General features: G+C 41.5%; 1 protein-coding gene across 8 annotated transcripts in view; it reads left to right on the forward strand.

Moving 5' to 3' along the window:
• The window catches only part of LOC147267944 (inositol 1,4,5-trisphosphate-gated calcium channel ITPR1), a 76,724-nt gene that overhangs the window by 4,753 nt on the left and 49,098 nt on the right, over positions 1–22,873 (forward strand). For 7 of the 8 annotated variants that reach the window (XM_086199122.1, XM_086199123.1, XM_086199127.1 and 4 more), the window contains exons 3-18: positions 868–938; positions 8,910–9,019; positions 10,117–10,203; positions 11,565–11,723; positions 12,928–13,026; positions 13,730–13,813; positions 14,444–14,590; positions 14,693–14,788; positions 15,073–15,117; positions 17,227–17,381; positions 18,559–18,658; positions 18,746–18,906; positions 19,007–19,148; positions 19,267–19,425; positions 21,322–21,494; positions 21,935–22,054. In XM_086199122.1, the coding sequence (XP_086055248.1) occupies positions 868–938; positions 8,910–9,019; positions 10,117–10,203; positions 11,565–11,723; positions 12,928–13,026; positions 13,730–13,813; positions 14,444–14,590; positions 14,693–14,788; positions 15,073–15,117; positions 17,227–17,381; positions 18,559–18,658; positions 18,746–18,906; positions 19,007–19,148; positions 19,267–19,425; positions 21,322–21,494; positions 21,935–22,054 (1,908 nt within the window). The remainder of the gene's footprint in view (positions 1–867; positions 939–8,909; positions 9,020–10,116; positions 10,204–11,564; positions 11,724–12,927; positions 13,027–13,729; positions 13,814–14,443; positions 14,591–14,692; positions 14,789–15,072; positions 15,118–17,226; positions 17,382–18,558; positions 18,659–18,745; positions 18,907–19,006; positions 19,149–19,266; positions 19,426–21,321; positions 21,495–21,934; positions 22,055–22,873) is intronic. The other variant, XM_086199130.1, reaches the window with a different exon arrangement.

Raw genomic sequence — 22,873 nt, forward strand, 5'->3', positions numbered from 1 at the left:
CATTGCTTTGTCCCCCAGGGCTTGGAGCTTGATCCTAGTGATGGGGCTCAAGAATTTGGCATCAGCTCATTCAAATGGAGGGTGGGTTGTGTGTGGTGGTGGTGGTGTGGGGGGTGCAGATGGTTTGTCAGATATGGGGGGTTGGAGCTAAATTATTGAGGGCTTTGGGGATGATGATGTGGACCTTGAAATGGATTTGTTGCCCTGTTGGGATTCAGTGAAGGTGTTGAAAGATGCCAAGCAGCTGAGCCCCTGACATGATGTTTTTGGAGGATGGGGGAGGGGGCACACAGAATGTTACTGCAGTATTAATTCAGTAAAAAAGAGGGACGTATAGAAGCTAAGTAAAGAAAAACTGCTCATGTACTGCTTGTCTCCCGATCAGCGTAGAACTAGCAGTTAACCGCACACAGCTGCTGATGAAGATGGACATGAAGGGTATCATCCTTGATCCCCTTTCTTTTCAGCTCATTGTGTATCATGTTCCAGTTTCTCTCTGTCCCAGTCTTGTCAGATCAGTTGATTCACTTCAAATCATGTTACTAACGGTGTGGCACTCTGCTAATTTCCGATCAGCAAATTTGAATGCATCAGCGTCCTGTTATTTAAAAGTTACATCAGCGGAGGCTGCTGATGCTCGGAAAAACACGATTTCAAAATTGATTTAGTATGATTGTTATTTAATTTACTGCCGTTACTGTTCTCAGCTTTAGAATAAACAATGAAGATGATCAATGTTTCTCTCCTATTTCTTTGTGAAAACATGAGTGCCACATCAACGACTGTTCTTATTCAAGAATGAAGATATACAAAGTACATTTGTCTGGATTCCAGATGAGTAATATTCATATCCTTTCATAACCACAGCTTGGTGGATGATCGCTGTGTCGTCCAGCCTGATGCGGGCGACCTAAACAACCCTCCAAAGAAGTTCAGAGGTAAGAGGCGACTCCCTCCCTGAGGCCTGACATCATCCCACTAACCTCTGTCTGTTTATACTGTGAGAGACGCTGCTGAATGTGTTATGCTGTGTTTCTTTGGTGACAGCCACAATATCTCTGCCTCCTGAACTTCAAATACGGATGCCTTTGACATTGTTAAAGTTGTGTGTGTGTCTGTGTGAACTTGCATGCTTATCCACTCGTGTATGTGCCTACATTTGTGCATTGTTACTGGCGCGCCTCATCCGTGTCTGCAGTGGCAGATGTAGAAACTCAGCACTGATGATGTGATAGAAAACACTTAAAAATGCTGCTTTCCAAACAGAATCTTTGAAATGGCTCTTTGGGGGAACGTGCTATTATTAGCTTCCATACAGGAAGTAGAACTCGTGACCCTTGGTTCTCAGGCTCTCTCTGGGGAATTGCCTGGCCAACATTGTGTGGAGTGTATTCGTGTATTTATGTCTTGTGTAGTACAACTTTCATTTTGTCATGGCCACATTTTATATAAATAACTGATTGACGTCTGGGCTTTAAGGAAGATCCTGATTGATAGATGGAGAGTTGTGCAAATGTGTTAGATTACTCCTAAAGTCAGAGCAGTTTTCGTATCGGCCCTGTCGTGACCTTGGAAACAGAAATGAATAAAACTGTCTTAAAGCATTCAATCATACCGCATGATTGTGATCAGCTGATTAGCATAAAAATATGGATATGTTTGAGTTTTATTCTCTTTCTATGAGCTCTGTCTTGCCAGGAGTAAGGTGAGGTTATACTGAGCTTGTGACTGTGAAGCATGATCTTAAGCAGATTCCCTACTCAGATGTATTCAAGACTTTATTTTATTACACCTGACACAGTGTAGCCTATATTTTAAGAGAAATTTGGACTTGGAAACGAGAGTTGTCTGTGTATAAATCCAATCATCTTTCAATGATCTATGGACCACTGCAAAACGTCTACTCTTGTTACGTTAGTTTCATCTTTTCGTTTTCATCTCAAAGCTGTTTGACGTTTAGTCGCTCTCATCTGGAATGCGCTCTGCTGGCTCTAGAGAAGACAGAAGGTCCGATCGTGTTTGGGGTGCAGAAAGCTTTAATGTGAGCAGTGGGCCGTCCGTTTAGGGGTTCAGTGGGTCTCCGGTGTCCCAGGACAGGTTATCTGCCTCTGGACACCATCGCTGTCAGCATGATAAACACAGTCTGCCGACTGACATCTCCACTGCTGCAGCAACATGGAAGATGAGTCTCTCTTGATCTCTGTTGCTATGTGTGTTCTAACCACTCATAGCCTCTCATTGACCTTCATGGGGATCATAATTGTAGCATTTATACTTGCAGATTGGATGGGCGGTCATCACATTGCTCTGTGTCTGCTGGATCTTGTAGCATCGCTGTTCAGCTGCACCCGCCACTGGTGTGGTTTTGCCTGATGCAGTCATTAAAGTTGTTAGCATCATTATTTTTGGCAGCAAACACGTGATCGGAGCTGTTCTATCGGCTCACTTATACAGAAAGCTTCCACTAATCACTTATCCTCCTTTAATCTTCCATCCTCCCACACTTCCTTTTCCGTTGTCTGGCTATTAACTCATCACAAGGTACAGAAAAAGCCCTGCTCTGGCCTGTTGTAGAACCTAGAAAGCCAGTTTGTACTTTTACTGTAGGTGTTCGTTACCCCGCAGATATACAGATATTTGTCTGAATTTTTTTTATTATTTTTTTATTTTTAACTGAACTGCTTTTCAATTCATCAAACAAATCCTGGTCAAGTCTGAGGCTGGTTCTGTGTCTCTGCAACACACTGACCTGCACATATATTAGAGGTGGGGTTAAATGGCTCTGGTAACCTCCATGTCAGCTGGTCCCGATCAGAAGAGGCCTTCATGTCACTGTGAGACGACTGATGTTGACCAGAAGGTAGAGACAAGCGTCCAAATACTGTAAGATCGTAAAGGAAACAACGCCTGATGGAGGTAAAGCTGAGTCAAAGATGGACGAAATCAAGCATCGCAGTACTTTTGACCAAATATTTCAATAAAAACATTGTGACATTAGTGAAGGAATGAGAAATTATTAACATACAGTATACTATTGACAGTAATGTGGACAAAATGGCTGATTGGGTAAAGGCAAATATTAGAACCTATCATATCACGTCAATGTATGCACTGAGGAGATTTCTCTAAATTTGCCACAAATGTCCTCTGGGACTTGAGGACAAACTGAAAAGTCTTTGGAGGTCAAAGGTCAAGGTCACTGGGACAGGCAAAAATTGCAGCGGCGTACAACCGCTGTGTAGTATTTGTAGTTTTTTTTTCCAATTTGTGTAACGAGACACCTTTTGGAACCCTTGACAAGTCAATCGACCTTTTTTCACAGCAAACATGAGTCTCAAGGTACGATTTTCTAACCTTGTTGTCTAATGTCTTTTGTTAAGATGTCTTATGATGAATTGAACCACACAGGGGAAATAAAAGAAGCTTTTTTTTGGTATTCATACTTTTCCAGTTTACACACTTAAACCAAACAAGATGGCTTCTCTCAGCTGAAGCATCTATAAACACAGTCTGGCTATGTGCACTTATCTGCATACCCCCCCCCCCCCCCAACATCTTTGGGAACTTCTAATTTGAGTCCTCTGCATGTCCTCTGGCAGAACCAACTCTCCTCTGTCCCTCCTCATTTGGAAAGCTTCACAGCTGTTGGAAAGGAACACGGTTGTGCAGCAGTATTCCTCCTCAGAGGACACCAAAGGGCACAGGGCCAGATTAACCCTGTCCACTGGGTCTTTTACTGTCACTGCTGAGGTATGCTTAACATTTCCTCCAAATGTAAACAAAAGCAACCTTCATGCAGTCACACTTTCACTCCAGCAGCCTGCAGGGATATGCTAGGACATCAGGAGTGCAAGTGCACCCGCTGCATGGATCAACAGCAGTCAGCACAAGGCGTATTCAGTGTGTACGCGCTGTAGCAACGCTGTGTAATTTGCATTTCTGCACTTGAATGGGAGCACCTGCAATGTGAACGATTCCCCCTGGAGAATTTCTGATTCCTGATATTAGCTGTTGCATGTTAATGTTTGAGTATTAAGGCCAGGCAGAAGGTAGCAATGAGAAGTGGAAGATAATCTTTTAGTCCGAAACATAAGTAAAATTCTTTTTTTTGTGTGTGTGTGCTTGTTTTTCATTGGTTGTATGTCTCCATTTTGCATGTGAACACCGCAGCAGCGTCTCCTCGTTTTGACTCTATATCTACATGTCTGTCATCTAATTTGAATCAGAATCAGAATCTTTTATTGTTGCTGTGCAGGGGGGGTACAGTGAAAATAGTTAAAAAGAGCGCTCTTCCAGAGCCACCATGCACCACAGAATGCAGATACAAATAAAAGATACAATGAATAAAATAAACAATAAACAACGTAAGAACAGTAAGAATATAGAAAAAAAATAGAAATGTGCAAGATGCAAGTGAAAAAAGTGAGAGGTGCAAAAGGAGATTTTAAAGTGCAGAGAACAAATTAAGGTGCAGTACAGGATTAGGTAGTTTGATGGTTGTTGATCGGGGGTGGGATGGTGACCCCCCCCGGTCAAGACAGTGCATTTGATGTCTGACTTCCTTAAATACGTTTTACACGTGTTTAAACCTCAGCGGTCACGCTGTACAAGTATTAACCGCCATTTTCTCTGTGATAAAATATACCGGTACTTGCGTGCTTGCCAGCTCAAATCACTGTTACTGTCGTCAGAGACACACTGCAGACTAGTTGGGGAGTAAATCACCAGAAATAGTTCTGTCTTCAGTACTTTCCTTTTCCAATAACCGCATACAGTGTGTTGGTTTCTTTCTATTTGGAGAGGCTGGAAAAGGTCAGTAAAGGGAAGTTAGTTTTGTCTTGGGTGAACAACAAATGACCGGTTGCTTCCGTTATCTCTAATAGGACATGTTTTTAAGAGCTAATCCGAGTTTATATCACCCAGATTATGGAGGAAATTCCCCAAAGTAAAAGTTTTGATATTCAGCGTGTGTCTCTGTAAGTCCTCGGACACACTGTTCCACTGCAGCTCTCCAGAACTGAAGATATCTTCTATGTTACTGTGTTTTTCAGCTTTGTGTAACAGGAGACAAGGATTAGAAGCTGAGGAAGAAATTAGAATTGAAAGGTTTTTGTGAGTTCTACACCTAACAAGTTGAGCAGCACAGTTTTGTGCCGTCTACATCATCCAGCTCACACACTCAACGTGACCCTGTTGCTTTTCTTGTCTTATCAAACTAATTTGGCAGTTCTGCTCTCTGATGCACAAGTTTGAAAGGATGCATGATAATATCGGCAGATATTGTCCATTCCCATTGGCCATCTTTGTATGTAAGAATGTGTTCTCAATGACTTTTTTAAAAAAAAAGTTTAATACAGCTACTATTTTATTTGGCCAAGCAAATCAGGATTAGTTGCTTACTTTTTGCTCATTGCACACAATCAGCAATGGGCCTCTCCAAATTTCTAGGAAATAAAAGAAAAATGGCACTCTTCCTATTTAATGTGTGCTTTTCCATCAATTTTCTTCTGCTTATCCTGTAAGGGTCACGGGGGGCTGGAGCCTATCTCAGCGGTGAGAGGCGGGGTTCACCCTGGACAGGTCGCCAGTCCATCTCAGGACCAACACATAGAGACAGACAACCATTCACACTCACAGTCACACCTACAGTCAATTTAGAGTATCAATCAGCCTCGTCCCCTCTTGATGTCTTGGGACTGTGGGAGGAAGCAGGAGTACCTGGAGGGAACCCTGTGTGTTTTTCATAATGGCCAAAATAGTAATATAAACTATAAACAGGTATTGTAACACCGGCATCTGCAATTATCGGCTGTCAGTTGAATCAGTTGTAAAGTAATAGGATAAGTTGTAGCCTGTTTATTTTTATAGTTAACGGGGAACCTTCAACTTGATTAGCTTCTTTTTACAGATCAAACGAGCTTTCAACTGTTGCCGGAGTGCAAGATTAGTCAGCACTTGCTTTAAATTAGCAAGGTATACAAATAATAACTCACTTTGAGAAGAACGCATTTGTCACCTCAATACAGTCACCACGTCTCCGTACTGCGGCCGCAGCGGCCACCTTCCCAATCATTACGCGGGTGGGAAACTAAAGTCATGGAGGGACATGAGTTGTTGAGCGGCGTGACCTTCGTGGTGGCAGTTTTCGATGAGCGGGAGCAAGAATCGTTCACTCCACGCGCCGCCAGTCTCCCCGTCACAATTTCACGGCAGTCCATTCAATGTGTGGAGAGGTATCAGTCTGGGAATTATTAGGGGTATAAAACATCTTCCTCGGCTACACAGCCTGAATATTTATGAGGCTTTTCTAAAAAAAAAAAAAAAGTTGGACAATATGAGACATACTTAAAATAAGTAGATATACTGCAAGTTCCCGTAATGCAGCTCGGTAAGCTGTCAGACATCATCCTCAAAGTTTTGACGGGCTGAGCCGTTCTGCTCATCGCAAGTCAAGGGATCTTCATGTGAACGCCTGCTTACTTTTTAGCCGGATGGCTTCCCTGCAGAAAAACTACAACCACAGACAAAAGGCTCAAACGCAACGTGTCAATGCAATGTTTACTCTTTTTTTTTTTTTTTGCCTTAAAATTTGCTTGACTTGTACATGCTGTCAAGGATTTAGCTTTTGCTCTCATTCCGAACGAATGTAGAAATTTTGGGAAATTTCAATACGGTTTTGGTAGGTTTATCCTACTTAAGCTACTTTTGTAAGTGCACGTGAGGTAAGGCTTTGCTGTAATAGAAACTGGAGTGCTAAATAAAATGACGGGGTGGTAGTTTCAGTGGTGAAAAACTATTTTGAACTGAAAGAATGTTACTGAATCCTGGAGGTTTCTGCCCTCCTGGACTGGTCCCACCAGTTCCCCTGCCCCACCGCGACCCTGCAGGGAACTCTAAACCCAGGTGTCGTCATGACTAGATTTGCTCACGTTGAAAGCTTCGAGTTTGGAGTGATACTGAGGAGAATAATCTGTGGAACATTTCATGGCAGCTCCCAGTTTGAGGGCTTCTTGTGCCTCCCAGTTTGAACCCACCTTCCATGAGAACTTTATTATCAGCGTCACCGAATCAATCAAACACTTAAATACACATTCTGTCTATCGAGCTTCAGTTCCCCTCTTTCTGTGCTCTCTCACATTCTTTCACTCTCCCCTTCCTGCTTTCCTCATTTCTCTGTCACTTCCTTTTTCTTTTGTTTTTCTTTAACAGTATTCTGGGTCAAACTAAAGTAAACCTTATCTGATGGAGCAGAGGGAGTCGAGGAGAGGACGATTTGGGAGATAGAGGCCATTAACTCTCTGTCTAATGGTTCGAGGAATCCAGAAAGAGGGATGAAAGAATATGGAGGATGGGGTGGGGGGGGGGGGATAGATAGGGAATCCCCACCCTCTTCTTCTCCCTCTGTGATCCCACTCCCCTTCTGTAGGCTGGCCTTATTTGGTCATGTTACAGGGGCTATAGCTGGAGGAGAAGGAGTGAGGGAGAGAGAATGAGGAAGGATGGACGGATTCCTTTTTTTCTCTCCTCATTTCATTTCTTTGATTTTGATGAGGTAAAGTCAGAGGAAAGCCAGGACTCAGAGGGAGGGGATTTAGTCTGCTATTCAAATGATTCTCAACTGGTTAGATTTGAAACTCCTAACCAGTGAGCGCCGTTCGCTACAGAGGAACTCGACTGGGACTGAAGAGGAACTGTGTCCACATGCAAATTGAAGTTCCTCTCCCTCTGCCGCCTCCGGCCAGTTTCTATCTACCGTATCTATGGAAATCAATCACACAGAGTTTATTGATGACAGCATCATCTCAGCTTTGTCACAACAACACACACACACACACACTCACACACTGTCATGTTCATCTATCGGGGCAATGCTGGCTAGCTTATCCCTTCTCTTCCCTGAAACAGACAAAAGCCCTTTGATCTCAGAGGTGTGATGCATTTGAAGTGAAAGCGTGCACACGCACACTCGCACACGCACACGCGCATTGTTGTTAAAGTGTCAGCAAAAAAGAGATGGTTTTATGTCGGTTTAAATCCAAATACATCACTTTGGAAGCATCGCTAAATGTATCAGATGTGATCAGTTAATTTGAGCCGGCTGTTTTATTTTATGTACTATTTCATGTCCACCCAACGTCCGGAAGGAAACGTAATGATCACGTTTCTGCTCCATTTTTGTTTTCTATTATTATATCAACTCTAGCCTTGTTAGGTGTGTTTGTGTGTGTGTGTGTGTGTGTGTGTGTGTGTCCATTAGAGCTGGGAAAGATAATAAAAAAATGTAAAAAAATCCAAGTCATATATTTTAATGATGGATATTTTTTTCCTTTGGTCTTTTTTTTTTTTTTCAAGGTTCCAGACTCTTAAATATCAGGATCTGATGCTTTTTGTTGTTGTTGTTGTTGTTGTTGTCCATCATGATAAAAGGAAGAGGGCACTGTATTGTCGGCAGGCCATAAGAATCTATTTGAACGTCGCTGTGGTCTGTGTGAATATGTCATGAGCATTTTTCAGGATTTGTTGACATTTTCATTATTTAATCTAATGAAAATTACCTGCAGGATAAAGGATGGCAAAAATAATAGTTGAATTGCCACCGTCTGATTTATGCCTAGAAGTGATGAATTTTGATCGATGTCCCCCCCCCCCCCCCATCTGTGCACATGACATCATTCAGCACGCTCAAATTTTGTGTTAAGTTACTCAAAATAGCACATTTTGTCAGCATTAATAAAACAAGACCTTCACAGGGAAAAGCTGCAGTAGATGAAGTTGTTTGTTTGTTGGGTTGGATCGAAATGTGTGTGTGTGTGTGTGTGTGTGTGTGTGTGGGGCTCCTCTCCTGTCCTCCTTCATCTCTCTGTGGTCATCTCTACATCTCTCTCATACGTCTCTCTCTCTCTCTCAAGACTGCCTCTTCAGACTGTGTCCTATGAACCGCTACTCAGCTCAGAAGCAGTTCTGGAAGGCAGCGAAGCCTGGAGGGAACACGGACACGGTGCTGCTCAACAAGCTCCACGTAAGTGAAGTGACGACGTGTTCTCCTCCCAGCAGTCACCACCTCAGACGTGGACGTGCCACACCGTAACCCGTCCACCCAACACCAACACAATAACCTAGTTGTGCAGGGTTTGTAGGGTTCATTGATGCTCTGGCTTTTCAGCGATTGTCCAACGTTAACCTTTAACCACACCTCTTATTAAACCCAGAACACGAAGTATTTCCTTCCATATTATTTATTTCATTAACAGCGATGTGGACGTGCAGCGATACTTAAACGTGTGCAAAGCGACATATGTAAGAAAATTCGGGGACATAGTGAGCAGCCAGCCAGGCCCGGATCCTGACAGGCAATTGATGATAAATCACTTCTATGTGAAAATCACAATATTCAGCCAAAAGTCATGAGGAATTTCAAAATTCAGAATTCAAAAACCTTTTTTTTTTTTTTTTTTAAACTGTCATTTTTTAGTGGTTGGTGACTTGTTGCCGCCTACCTCTTGAGCTTTCAAATCCCACCAGGGGGCGCTGTCCTTGTTTGGGTTTTTTTGGACAACTGAATGTACCTGTACACTGTTTGTTGTGCTGGGTGCAGAAATGTTTTCAGTCTTAATTTTCATTTTTTTGGCTACTAGTTTGAAATGAAAGTGGCTGCAAAGCTACGCAAGAATTTTACACTACTGAAGATGTTATGCGCACTAGACCCCAGTTTTTTAAAGGGATTATGTATATTTGCTGAGGTAGAAATTTAAATTCCTTTTATAGACATTAGTAAAGCCTTCCACTCCCGCTGGCCCTACCTTTCCCCCCTACACTCTCCTTTCTCTCATTCTGCTTCAATAATACCATTTAAAGCAATCTGCTATCTGACCACACAGTCATAAAACAGAAGATCGAAATCTTTCCTATGTTTCCATGGAGATGCGAGCCTGAGTTTTTGCTTAAACCCCCTGTAATGAAGCGTACATTTCTGGATAAGAAATTTGTTGCTGCTGCGTAATCAGCTAAAACACCTCTAACCTGGCTCCCGGGTATAGATTGTATAATGAACAATATTGCTGCTAGCACAGCTGGGAGATTAACTGCTCGTCTCTCTCTCTCTCTCTGACCTCCCAGCATGCAGCAGACTTGGAGAAGAAGCAGAATGACTCTGAAAACAAAAAGCTGCTCGGGACGGTGATTCAGTACGGGAATGTTATTCAGGTTTGTTTTTCTGAACTTGTCCTCTTCCACTTTGGATTTATCCAAGTAATTTATGTAGCAGCAGGTTTTGATTAACCTGAGATTGCCCTCGACTTAAAGTTTCGCCAACGTGTCAGTCGCAGCAATGAGAATTATGTTGTCATTGATGTTTTGTTTTTATTTTTTTCAGAAAAAAAATCAAACCACAGTTATACAGTACACGTCTATTTTGTATAATTCACAACATTCAAACACACTGTAGGATGTAAAGAACTATCAGTCTGTATGAATTTATTGGCCAAAAAATAATCCTTGTGCAACCGATGCCTGTTTACAATGAGATCACTAGAGATCAGTGCTGAATGCACGTGTGAACGAGACTTGACACCGAGATTATAATCCAATCACATCATCACCACATCACTTTGCCCATCACAGCACCCATCTGACCTCATATCTGTTTTATAGTGTGAATGTCAATGTGTCCTACATGTCATAATGGGAAAATACATCATTAATTTAGTACATGACGGTTGTTATGGGGACAGTACTTGCATGAATACAAGTACTCGGAACAGGCTGTTGTTTTCATAAATGGCCCACGCTAAGTAAATCTGGCATTTGAATCTGTGGCAACAGATTGATGTGAATACTGTGCATGTGTTATTTGATATTTACTGATAAAAGTGCATTTTAATATCAGTAGTACAGATTGTGCGATGAGGCATTATTAGATATTGGTTGCAGATTCCTGGATCTAACCAAAAAGTACTGTGGCAATTTATATCGCAAAAAAAATCCTCAGATTATTTGCTAAAAGGACATTTGAGCCTGATGAAAACTTGTGATTTAAACTCTAAAACACATGCACATTCATTACATGAGCTACGACAAAAGTTAAATCCATTTGTTGTACTTTCCGAAAGTGTGACTGCATTAAAAAAGTCTATTTGTTACCTCCCCGTGTACCTGTATGGGTATAATTCTTAATTTCTAGCAGCGCCTGAAATTGAAGCGTTTATAAATACAAACTTCCTTCTCATCTCATTCATCGACGTCCTTCATAAGGCTGCACATTTTACATAATCAGTCAGTCTCTATTTGGCAAATTGCAACAGCCAAATAACAGATGCTTCAAATTTTGTGTCACAATGTACTATTATGTATTATAAATGAAGCGTTGTGGTGCTGCAGACGCCGCGACCTACAAATCATTTTCTCAAGGTGTAGCAGATGTTTGTGTGGTGTGAACAAAATTGCAAAACTTGGAAAAATGATTATTCCCATTCAGGTCCTATTGCAACACCTGTTGAAATAATCCCTGTTTGTCCATTCGGCTCTAGTTCTTGCGTGTCTTATGCTTGCATGTGATTTTTACTCAGCTACTCCATCTGAAGAGCAACAAATACCTGACGGTGAACAAACGTCTTCCCGCGCTGTTGGAGAAGAACGCCATGAGGGTGATGTTAGACACAGCTGGAAATGAAGGTTCCTGGTTCTACATCCAGCCCTTCTACAAACTACGCTCCATCGGTGACAGTGTGAGTCATGGTATTCGGCGAGCATGGCAACGACCAAACAGAGTCAGAGAAAATCAGTTGTGTGTCTCCATTTAGTTACGACGAATATGTGAATCCTATTAAATGTAGTTCCTTGATGAAGGGGCACATGGTGGCATGAGAGGATGAAAAATACTCCTCTACGTGAGTCATTAACTTACCTAATCTAAGTAGAATGTTAAAGAAGTGGTCAAAGTTCTAAAACTTGGCTAAAACCTGTACTTTTGGAGGTGGTAGGGTAACATAACTCTTAACAGCAATATCTGTGGTTTGGTTCTGGCTGAGGACCTGGCATACCCCCTTTTCTCCTACCCATGTTTCCTGAACCCTGTCACTGCCAATAATTAAAACCACAAATTGCCAAGAACTCAAAACCTGTTTGACTCTTCTAACTTAGTAAAAGAGGCTCATGGTTGGTTGGTATTAGAGGGTGTAGAACATAGGTGCAGACTGTGAGGGCCCGGTAGACATCTACCTGATCTCTACATGGACCTGAGCCAGCACCCAGTTGGATTTTACCTGATCACAAAGCTCTTACTGGCACCGAGTCCTCTTCCCTGCAGCATGAAGTTGTGGGCTGGTACCCAAGGACAAAATAAACCAAGGCAGGGATCAGGCCACCCTGCTAAGCTCCTCTCAGCTGAGGTATGGAACGAGGCCTGAGCAGCAGGACACGGATGAGCTCTTTGAGAAATAGGGTTCATGTGTCTCCTACATTAAAGTCAAATTCAGCTTCATTTTTGTCAAAACACCATATGTATCGCACATTTTGTCATTTAAAATTTTTTTCTCACCGCTTCAGGTATTAAGAGGTACAAAAAAGGTTAAAAATAGGTACATAAATACAGCAGTGCAGGTGTGCAGCATGAAAATATAAAGACAATGAAAAGAAATGAGGACACAGATGTGCACACTGCAACGCAAATGCAGTCAGTCGTTTCCGATTCGCAGCAGTACCGACAATTGTAAGGATATAATAAATAAACTGGAATAAATCTAAAAAAGAATTCAGAGCAGGTCCTTTTTAATCTATGATCTCTAGTGAGCACTTGAAATGTGCTGATGCGACGTCCCATCCCTTCTCACTGCTTTCTCTTTTCTGGAGTAAAATGCATGACATCTGTTTGTTTACATCTCGTCAAATGCATAGAAATTGACTCGACCCGTGATATGTGTGTGACTGCAGGTGGTGATTGGTGACAAAGTCGTCCTGAACCCTGTGAATGCTGGTCAGCCTCTCCACGCCAGCACACACCAGCTTGTGGATAATCCAGGATGCAATGAGGTCTGGCTGGGCTGCATCCTTTGTTTGTATATGTGGGCGTGTTTGCTTTGTAGGAGCTAATTTTAACTTCCTTTTTTTTTTTTTCCTTCTTCTTCTTCTTCTTCCCATAACTGCTGCTCAGTTATTAGCTGGCTGATGTAAAACACCACAAAACTCTTGTTCTGTAACTGTCGTTTTACTGTATCAAAGGGGCTTCACGAGGGACGCCCAGCAGCAGCAGCAGCAGTTAAACAGATGTACTAAGTCAACGCAATCTTTTTCATCTTTTGCACAATCTCATGCTTTTTCTTTTTCCCCTTTTCAATGACTCTGCATAAATGTTGAAAAAAAATAATAAAATGGCAACAGTAGTTTAGCACAGTTCATGTAGTAGCTGCTTCTACCAGGAAGGACATGAAATATACATTTTAATGGATTCAGTGTCTTGTATATATTCTTTTAGTTTCAGTTCCTCCCTCTCACCACTCCTAACAATGACATCATTAAGTGTTTATTTCTTGTCCTCGGCAGTGGCGCATGTAAACAGAGAGTGCTCTGAATGTTGCTAATGTTAATGTAGGTATCCTTTATTTTTGTCTCCCTGCAGGCAGCAAGGAAAATATTTTGATAAATGTTGAAATGTCCTTGTAACCTTTGCTGTGTTGCAGTTTTCTCATCCTAGCAGATTTAGCATCCCGACCCTGATTGTTTATTTGTGTTTCAGGTGAACTCGGTCAACTGTAACACCAGCTGGAAGATCGTCTTGTTTATGAAATGGAGCGACAATCAGGAGATCATCCTAAAAGGGGTTTGTTTTACGGCAACAACCAAAGGAGAAAAAAAAGCAGATCTTTATATTTTTATAAAGAATAAAAAAACAACTATGAGCACATTGTACAAGGACTGAAAAGTCTGGGAAGACTGGGAGTATTACCGTCTCCAGGTTCCTTCAGTGTATTTAAGTCAGTTCAACTGAGCTCCATCTCAGTTATTTAGAGGTTTCTACAATTTATAAAACTAGTTTACACACTCTGAATGAAAATGTCTATTTTCTGACTGTTGCATAATGTTCCTCATCACAATTGAGTGGGCGGGTTGTTTTGTTTGTTTTCAGATCAGTGTTATCGGCCTTCTGTACATGCAAGAGTCCGATTATGTCGTGTTTGTTATTTAACAGCTGAACTTTACATTAGAAACTTAGTAAGTGCCACTATACCTCACTGAACCAGTGTCGGATGCCACTAGAAGGTGCTGTCAGGGTCTCCGGACACCAAATGTGCTGACTATATAAACTGGAACAGCTTCATCTGCATCTCTGTGGTTATCATGTTCTAGGTCCTCAAGAATCCATGTTTCTTTTTTTTTTTTCTTCCTTAGTAATCAGATCCACGCTTAATATATCAAACAGTAATGAATATTGTCTCTCCTCTGTCTCCAGGGGGATGTGGTACGGTTATTTCATGCAGAGCAGGAGAAATTTCTCACATGTGATGATCACAGAAAAAAACAATACGTCTTTCTGCGCACTACTGGACGGCAGTCAGCTACCTCAGCAACCAGCAGCAAAGCCTTATGGGAGATCGAGGTGGGAATGTTTTTTTGTTGTTGTTTTTTTTTAATTAAAAAAGGAGTTGGTTTCTGAATGCCATCAAAAAAAAATGTAACGAAACACATGTACTGGTATCAGGTTGTGCAGCATGATCCGTGTCGAGGGGGAGCGGGATACTGGAACAGTCTCTTCAGGTTCAAACACCTGGCCACTGGACATTACCTGGCTGCAGAGGTCAGTACTGAGCAGGATTACATCCCGATAGATGTAACTAAAGACTTCTATATCAGTAGAATGCATTGGAATATTAGAGAGTTACTGTTTCTGCTTAACTTTTGTTAGAGATGTTCACACAAAGAGGCGAAGTTATTCACCCTTTATTTTCTACAAAGTGGATTTAACCAAGACATAAACAACTTGGACAAAATAATCCGATTAAACAATGGGGAACAGTGTTAATTTAGTGGGACTTTAAGCTTTTATCCCATGTGTGAACCACTTTCTTTTTTTTTTTTCAGGTGAATCCAGAGTATGAAGAAGAGTGTCTGGAGTCACGGTCCTCAGTAAGTGCACCCTGATCAACACACTGCTCTGTTATGTTGTGTGTGTGTGTGTGTGTGTGTGTGTGGGTGGGTGGGTGTGGAGGTGGGGCTCCTCTTGGGTGTTCAGAGAACATTAGGCTTACAGCAAAAACTATTCTTGAAAGGGAGGGTTTTTTTTTTTTTCATGGGGTGTATCCGCAAACATTAACAGTAAATGAGATGAAACTTGCAACTTCTGTCAAGATAACGACATCTGCAATTTTTCAAAACACTTCGGTTGACATATTTAGTGCAATTAGAAGAGGTGTTTGCTGACTCTGCAGCTCCGTGATGCCTTCATAAGAATGGGAATTAAGGCTATCGTAAAATGTCACTTACTGATATCCAGCTGCTGTGTGATTTCTAGGAAATGGATCTCGGTATCCTGGTATCTTGAAATTATTAATTTATCATGAGGATACAACATATTCATGCTGTGTTACTGCCACGATAGCAGCTGCAATGCTGGAAGAAGTACACAATTCCTGTACGTGATTAAAAGTAGACATACCTAGATAAAATAGTACTCCACTAAAAGTCTCAATTCAAACTTAAGTATCACAGTCAAAAGTACACAATACATGATTTTTGTGTATTCTTGGCTCGGGACCACTGACCTCTGAAGGTCATGTTAAAGTGGCGTGTGTGTTCCACTTGTCACTTCACTTGTCTCACAGGTCTGGCAGGTCTTGGGAAGTACACCATCTTCTCAGGTTGCACCGGTTTTAAATCCAAAATCTCTCTCTTACAAGTTCCCAGTATAAAATGAGTTCAGATAAATGTAGTGGAGTGAAAAGTATGATATTTCCTTTGAAATGTAGAGGAATGAAAGAAAAATGTTTCCTTAAATATAAACACTCAGTACAGATATGTCCTCACTGTATTTCAGTAGAGTACTTCAGTAAAAAATTTAAACAACATTTTAACTCCAGTTCTAAAGCCAAGATGTATTAACTGCTAATAATGGCAATATTTATGTTTTAGCTCTGTAACCTGTCAACTAGCTGACTGAACTGTCCTAACTTTGGGTTAAACTTGCCATTTAACAAACTTTGCTGGGTGAGCAGGTATTTCCAATAAGACAAGTGACCAGCAGATGGCAGTCTCCCACCGCTAATGCATCGTCGTGTCATGGCGCTTCACTACAAGTGAACCGGACAAGGCTGTCAGGGTGAATTTAGTGAAGCGGCTCCCAACTGGTGTCTGCCCATGATCGCAAACTCATTGTTACCATATAAAAATAACGACAAAACAACTGTAAAACGGAGCTGAAGGAGTTGAAGTCTAGTAAGAGAGACTAGCCCCCATTTGATTGTAATGATCAGATAAAGTTGCAATAAAAACATGATTTAAGTATTCATACTTAACTCTTTCTGGTGTAGAATTGTTTTCAAAGCTTGGACTGATTAGTTTAATTAGCTTTAGTCTTTTCTGGTACATAGCATCAGTTAAATGAATTGACATTCTGCTGGGAAAATTCAATTTACTTTTGTAAATTGGATTTTTGTGATGGAAGGTGGTCTTTGAACAGAGATCCCTTTATCTTCTGTATTTCTTTTTTCACTGCCTGCACTCAGTTCCCAGAAATCTTCCAACAGTGATGGTTAACTCCTACATTGACATATCTGGTTCTTGTTTGTCCATTCACACACACAGACACACACACACACACACACACACACACACACACACACACAGGTTTGCGTAGCTATCCTTATTAGGACATTCCATTGATTTACATTCATGTGGCAATCCGAACCCAAACCCTAATCCTAATCCTAACCAATTGATGCATAACCCCAACCTCAACTTTACTTCAATCAACACCTTAACTCTAACTTTGACCAGGATCTCATAAATTCCGTTTTGCTGCAGTAGGACCGGTCTTTGATCCCCATGAGGACTAGGGGTCCTGATAAGGTTAGGGTTTATATCAGAAAACGTAAAAGATAGCAAAAATCAAGTACGCACACACACAACAACACACACACACACACACACACACACACACACACATAAATGTTTGATAATGTCATTTGCTGATATCTGTGTGTGTGTTTTTAGTGACTGTGTTTTGACCTTTCCCTGCAGCTGGACTCGGAGCAAGAAGTGTTGCGGGCCCGTTTGAGAAACGTACAGGATAAAGTCATGTACACTCTTGTGTCCGTCCCTGATGGAAATGACATCTCGTCCATATTTGAGCTGGACCCCACCACATTAAGAGGGGGGGACTCACTCGTACCAAGGTAGGCAGCCTGAATGTGTCTCAGACATGGCAGATAGGACCAGAGGTGGGAGGAAGCCGGACGTGTACAAGTCAGACTGAGCTCACTGCCATGAGTCAAACAGATCCAGTCACATTGTTTCACAACTTTACTTTTTAGTAAAATTCATAATCAATTCCAGCTTTCTGTAGCTAAAATAATAAAACGTCAACTTCCTTTGTTATGTTTGACCAACAAATAAATTAACAAAAAATACAGTTGCTTACTCAACTTTTTTTGTGGTGTTTTTTAGTTTCACATCAGGTTGGATGATGTGGTGGTCATGGTGTGTCATACTACCTTCATTGACAACACAATTCATGAATACAGTTTTCTTTTCATTTTTTGGGAGGGTTTTTGAGCAGCCTCTTCCATGCCAGCTTCTTCCTGTACTGGTCTCGTTACTCGTCAACTGCATCATGGGTAATTTGCCAGGTTTAGAGTTTAATAGTAATCAACCAATTCTGTTTCAGAAATGAAGTGTACCTTCGCAGTATGTCGAAAATTCAAATATTTATTTAAAGGTAAAGGCATTTTGTGTCATCTCTCACAAATGTGTGTCGTCTCATGTCATGAATTCAAAGTCAAATCTTTACTGCGTCCAACCAGGAAGTCTTAAGTGCTCAGATTTGCAACTCAAGTCATGTGATGACACCCTGCATCTCTGGGTGTGACTCCTGTCAACGTCTTAAAAGCTTGATGACATGAGAGGGAAACTGCTTGATGCCTGTTTGAGACTTGGATGTGTTTGAAATGAATTTCTAGTGAAACATGTTCAATACAACATCGTGTGTGTTTGACTAGAAGCTAGTCAATGTCACTCCAGCGTGCGTTTTTGTAAATCCATGTGGATGGGACTGATTTAAAGGAGCATGTAGAACTTTCTAGAGCTTTATAAAGTAAAGGCTGCCATGCTTCGTGCGTGCCTGAAGATCTGACCTCGTTTCTTTGTCCTGTCTCAGAAAAAGTGCCTATTACATCACTTTGTAACATCCATAGATTGGGGGACAGTGTGACTTTGGTAGAGGACGCCAAGTTTGCGACTTGAAGTTTGTGTCAGTACACCCAACATAAAAAGGTTCCAGATGCTTCTGTCCATTATTTGTGTTTGCTAAAGTAAAATGCAATAACAAATCCAAATATTAAATTGTGTTTTCAGGAACTCGTACGTGCGCCTCAGACACTTGTGTACCAACACATGGGTTCACAGCACCAACCAACCGATTGACAAGGAGGAGGAGAAACCTGTCATGCTGCGCGTAAGTGACAGTTCTTAGTATGGAACTAGTGCATCATTGTAAGCGAGTATAGAAATCTGTCAAATCTAATTTCTTTTCACGTCACAGATTGGCACCTCTGCTCTGAAAGAGGACAAAGAGGCTTTTGCGATTGTGCCCGTCTCCCCGGCTGAAGTCAGAGACCTTGACTTTGCCAACGATGCCAGTAAAGTTCTGGCTTCTATCGCTGGAAAGCTGGAAAAAGGCACAATCACTCAGAATGAGAGGAGGTATACAGTCCATGATAATATGCAAATACATTGCAGGACAGAATTGAAACTACATCCTTGTCTTATTTCTTGGTGTCTTTTTTCATGCATGGACAACCAGAGCGGTTACGAAGCTTCTGGAAGATCTAGTGTTCTTTGTTGTTGACATCCCCAACAATGGACAGGATGTTCTGGAGATCATGGTCAACAAACCGAACAGAGAGAGGCAGAAACTCATGAGAGAGCAGAATATTCTCAAGCAGGTGTGACCGCAGTAGAAACGTGTGAATGGGAGGCTGTTGCACAGTTGCCAGGATTCATTTATGTCCAAACACAATGTTTATGATGACGTTATAGTCGTAATGTTATCCCTGTGCTCAGATCTTCAAGCTACTACAGGCCCCCTTCACAGACAGCGGGGACGGGCCCATGCTGAGACTGGAGGAACTGGCAGACCAGCGTCATGCGCCCTTCAGGCACATCTGCCGTCTTTGCTACCGGGTTTTGCGTCACTCTCAGCAGGACTACCGCAAGAACCAGGTACAGCGTGTCAAGTCTGCTTTAGGATGAGTTACCTTGTGTAACTTGTGTACCTGCAGCTTGCCATGTCTTACGCCTCTGTTCCAGGGACAGTTGTGGCCAGAGACACTTTTGTGTTACCTGTCCTATTCTTGTGAACGTGATGTCTCACTAGGAACCTGAACGGATCTCTATGTTGCCCTGGGGTGGCCATGGACAGAAATATAGATATTTTGAAGTCGTGAAGTTGTTCCCTATGTTTTATTAATTTGAAGATGCAAGATATAAATCAGAGGCCAAGGGATGATGAGATACTTTTTTCCCACAATTGGAATAATTTGTAGGCACATGGGAAGAGAATTTTTGGGAGGAAAATGGATTTTTACTCCACCCAAGTTGCTTCGTAGATTTATTAAAATTTGGTACAAATATTCTCTTGGACTCTAAGATGATCATGTGATATTGGTGGTCAAAGGTCAAGGTCACTCTATAATGCCCAAATTCTCATGGTAAGTATGACATTCAGAGAACATGTCTCATAACAGGATTTTAATTTTGTTCAGCAAAGTAAAAAAAAAATGTAAGAATGTATTCTACTGCAGACTGCTAGAAGATCGGAAAGAGTACACGCACATGCTGAAGAATCCAAGTTTTCTCAGGAAAAATTGCCTGGTTCTTATTTTTGTTTTTTTGAGTAGAGTAGTAGCTGACTCTTCTCACATCCTCCCCTGTAACGCCAACCAGGACAGGAGTCCCACTGTTCCTCAGGTGGTCAACAACAAACAACCGAAGACAAGCTTGCTTGACCAAACTTGTAAAAAAAATTTAATAAAAACTGAAGCGATGAGTGCAGTTTTGTCAACTCACCATGGCCACTCTGCTCCGTGTGTGTATGGAGGCGTTGCCCCGCCCCTAGAGAAACAGCAGAGGCAGAGAAACTGCGGCACAACCTGAGGAAATTATTCCTTCGTACCCAAAGTTGTCACCGAAGATTTGAACAGGTTTTGATGCTCGGTGGTTGTGGCGTGATTCAGTCACCAGCCTCCATTACACAGCCCTGTTAGCCCATCTCCACCCCGCCAGAATTAACCCTGCTTTTGTCCTCATATAATTAACACCGCAATTGAGATCCTGGTCGAATGAGAGTGTAACAACCAGGCCAGAAGGAGACTACTGCCCTATAACAAGCGCATTGTTTCACTGATGTTAAGTGATTTCTACTGAACCATGTGAGAAAGTCTCTATCAGTCCTCAGTACTCCCCTGAAATAAGAGAAGGCCTGTTGCTCACCGTTTCCATACATGCGAAATTAATTAGGAGTCTGAGTTACAAACACTGTAAGTCTGTGAGTCTGAACAACCGTGGAAGTGAACTACTGGACTGGTTGGCGTAGACACAACTGTGAGGCGGTAATTCTGCTTCTTAATTTAATCTAATAAATTACTGATACTGGCTTTTTCTCTGAAGCAGCTCTGATGTGATTATCTGAACAAAAGCTGCCTTGAATCAGAGATCTGATATCAATTGTCTTGATCATTATGCAACATTCAGCTGCCGAGCTCCTTTTATCAGATTTTCTGCTCGTACAAATATGCAGCGCTGCAGTCATGGTCTCATGCTAGAACAAATCCTTGAAATGTGAAAACAATCATCCCCTTTTCCTAAGAACAGTGGCTTTCCCATAGAGTTTGATGGAATCATTCCTTTGGATGACATGAGATGTCTGTTTTTCATCAGACAAATGGAGGCTTGGATTTTTTCCAACAAAACAAAATACATCCGCCTCCATAGGTAATGCATATAGATTAAACACGATGAAGCTCTCTGCATGAGGGGAAAAAACATGCCGCGATAATGGAGCCATGTTAATGATATGTTTTACTTTGTGTACATTCAGACTCTCTGTCTCCCCCACAGGAGTACATCGCCAAACAGTTTCGCTTCATGCAGAAACAGATTGGTTACGATGTGCTGGCGGAGGACACCATCACAGCTCTGCTCCATAACAACCGCAAGCTGCTAGAGAAACACATCACTGCTGCTGAGATTGACACCTTTGTCAGCCTGGTCCGCAAGAACCGCGAGCCCAGGTTTGTGAACGCCACCAACTAGGTGTTGATAACAGGACGAGTCAAAGATAAAGCTGTTTGTCAGATGATATGTTAATGGCTTTCTTCACATATTGATGCGTGTCCTGATGATACGGAAGCCCCTGTAAATGTTAATGTAAACAAACACGGTTGTAACATCATCAGGACATGCAGAACAACCTAAATGACATTTACATACATTCAATAAATGTCACTTTACTTCTGGTTACTCAACATTTCTGCATGATTTGTAGCGAAAGAGAGTCTGAGTGACCGACAGATGAGGAATGTTTGGTCACATTTCATTCTAAATAGTACCTTTGTTTTCTGAAAGGATGATATCTGCCAGCTGCTTGTTACAAAGCATCATGGGTGATTGAATTTTGCATATCTTGTGTATGTGTATGTGTGTGTGTGTGTGTATGTCTGTGTATGTCCAGGTTCTTGGACTACCTGTCAGACTTGTGTGTGTCAATGAATAAGTCCATCCCTGTGACACAGGAGCTCATCTGTAACGCAGTGCTGGATCCAGCCAACGCAGACATCCTAATAGAAACCAAGTAAGAGTCTCCTTCCTCTACCTGCACTTCCTTCTGTCACCATTCGAACAATTAGAACAACGTACCAACAATAAAACAGGATGTTAAAAAAAAAACAACCACTATTTAAATGTATTTTTCTCTTTGTCACTGGCCTACAATTCCTCAGACTAACCAGGCGTCTCTTTCATAACTCAGGTCATATAAAAGAGTTCCCCTCTGTTATCTTACAGATATTTACTATAAGAGCTGTTTTCAATTTTTTTTATTGCATTTTTTTATTTTATGTAGTTTATTTTTACAGTGCAGGAGCTCTTTGACTCTCGCACACTCAACAGAATCTACGCCCAGACAAATTATATCTCTGTTACAGGGAGGTAGAATATAAAAGAACTGTGTCCGGTATACATTATTAAACAACCCCTCCCCCCCAACCAAAAAAAAAAAAAAATCGTAGTATTATTATGTAGTATTCCTGACCCCCGGGTTGAGAGCCACTGTTCTAAGGTGTGAAGGGTTGAAAGGATTAGTTTAGTACTTTATGATGATACAACCAAATCTATTATTGAGTAGTACGACTGAACATCTGCTAGTTCCATTCTTGTCACATTTTTTCTATCATAACTGAATCCATTATGAGTTTGATGACGTGTACTTTAAATCAGAAACTATTGTCACAATAAGATGCGCACAACACTTCTGGGAACATTTTTACAATAACTATTTAATTAAAAGCAGAAATTAAAGCAGTAAAGCAATTACGAAAATGATTATTATTTGCAGGCCTGGTGGGATTTAATTTTGATAAAGTTGCTGTATCGGTGCAGATGTGTATAATAG

This window comes from Aulostomus chinensis, chromosome 3 (genome assembly GCF_037954235.1).
Source record: "Aulostomus chinensis isolate RoL2024-O1b breed Wild chromosome 3, RoL_Achi_v1.0, whole genome shotgun sequence".
In the NCBI taxonomy this organism is placed as follows: domain Eukaryota; kingdom Metazoa; phylum Chordata; class Actinopteri; order Syngnathiformes; family Aulostomidae; genus Aulostomus; species Aulostomus chinensis.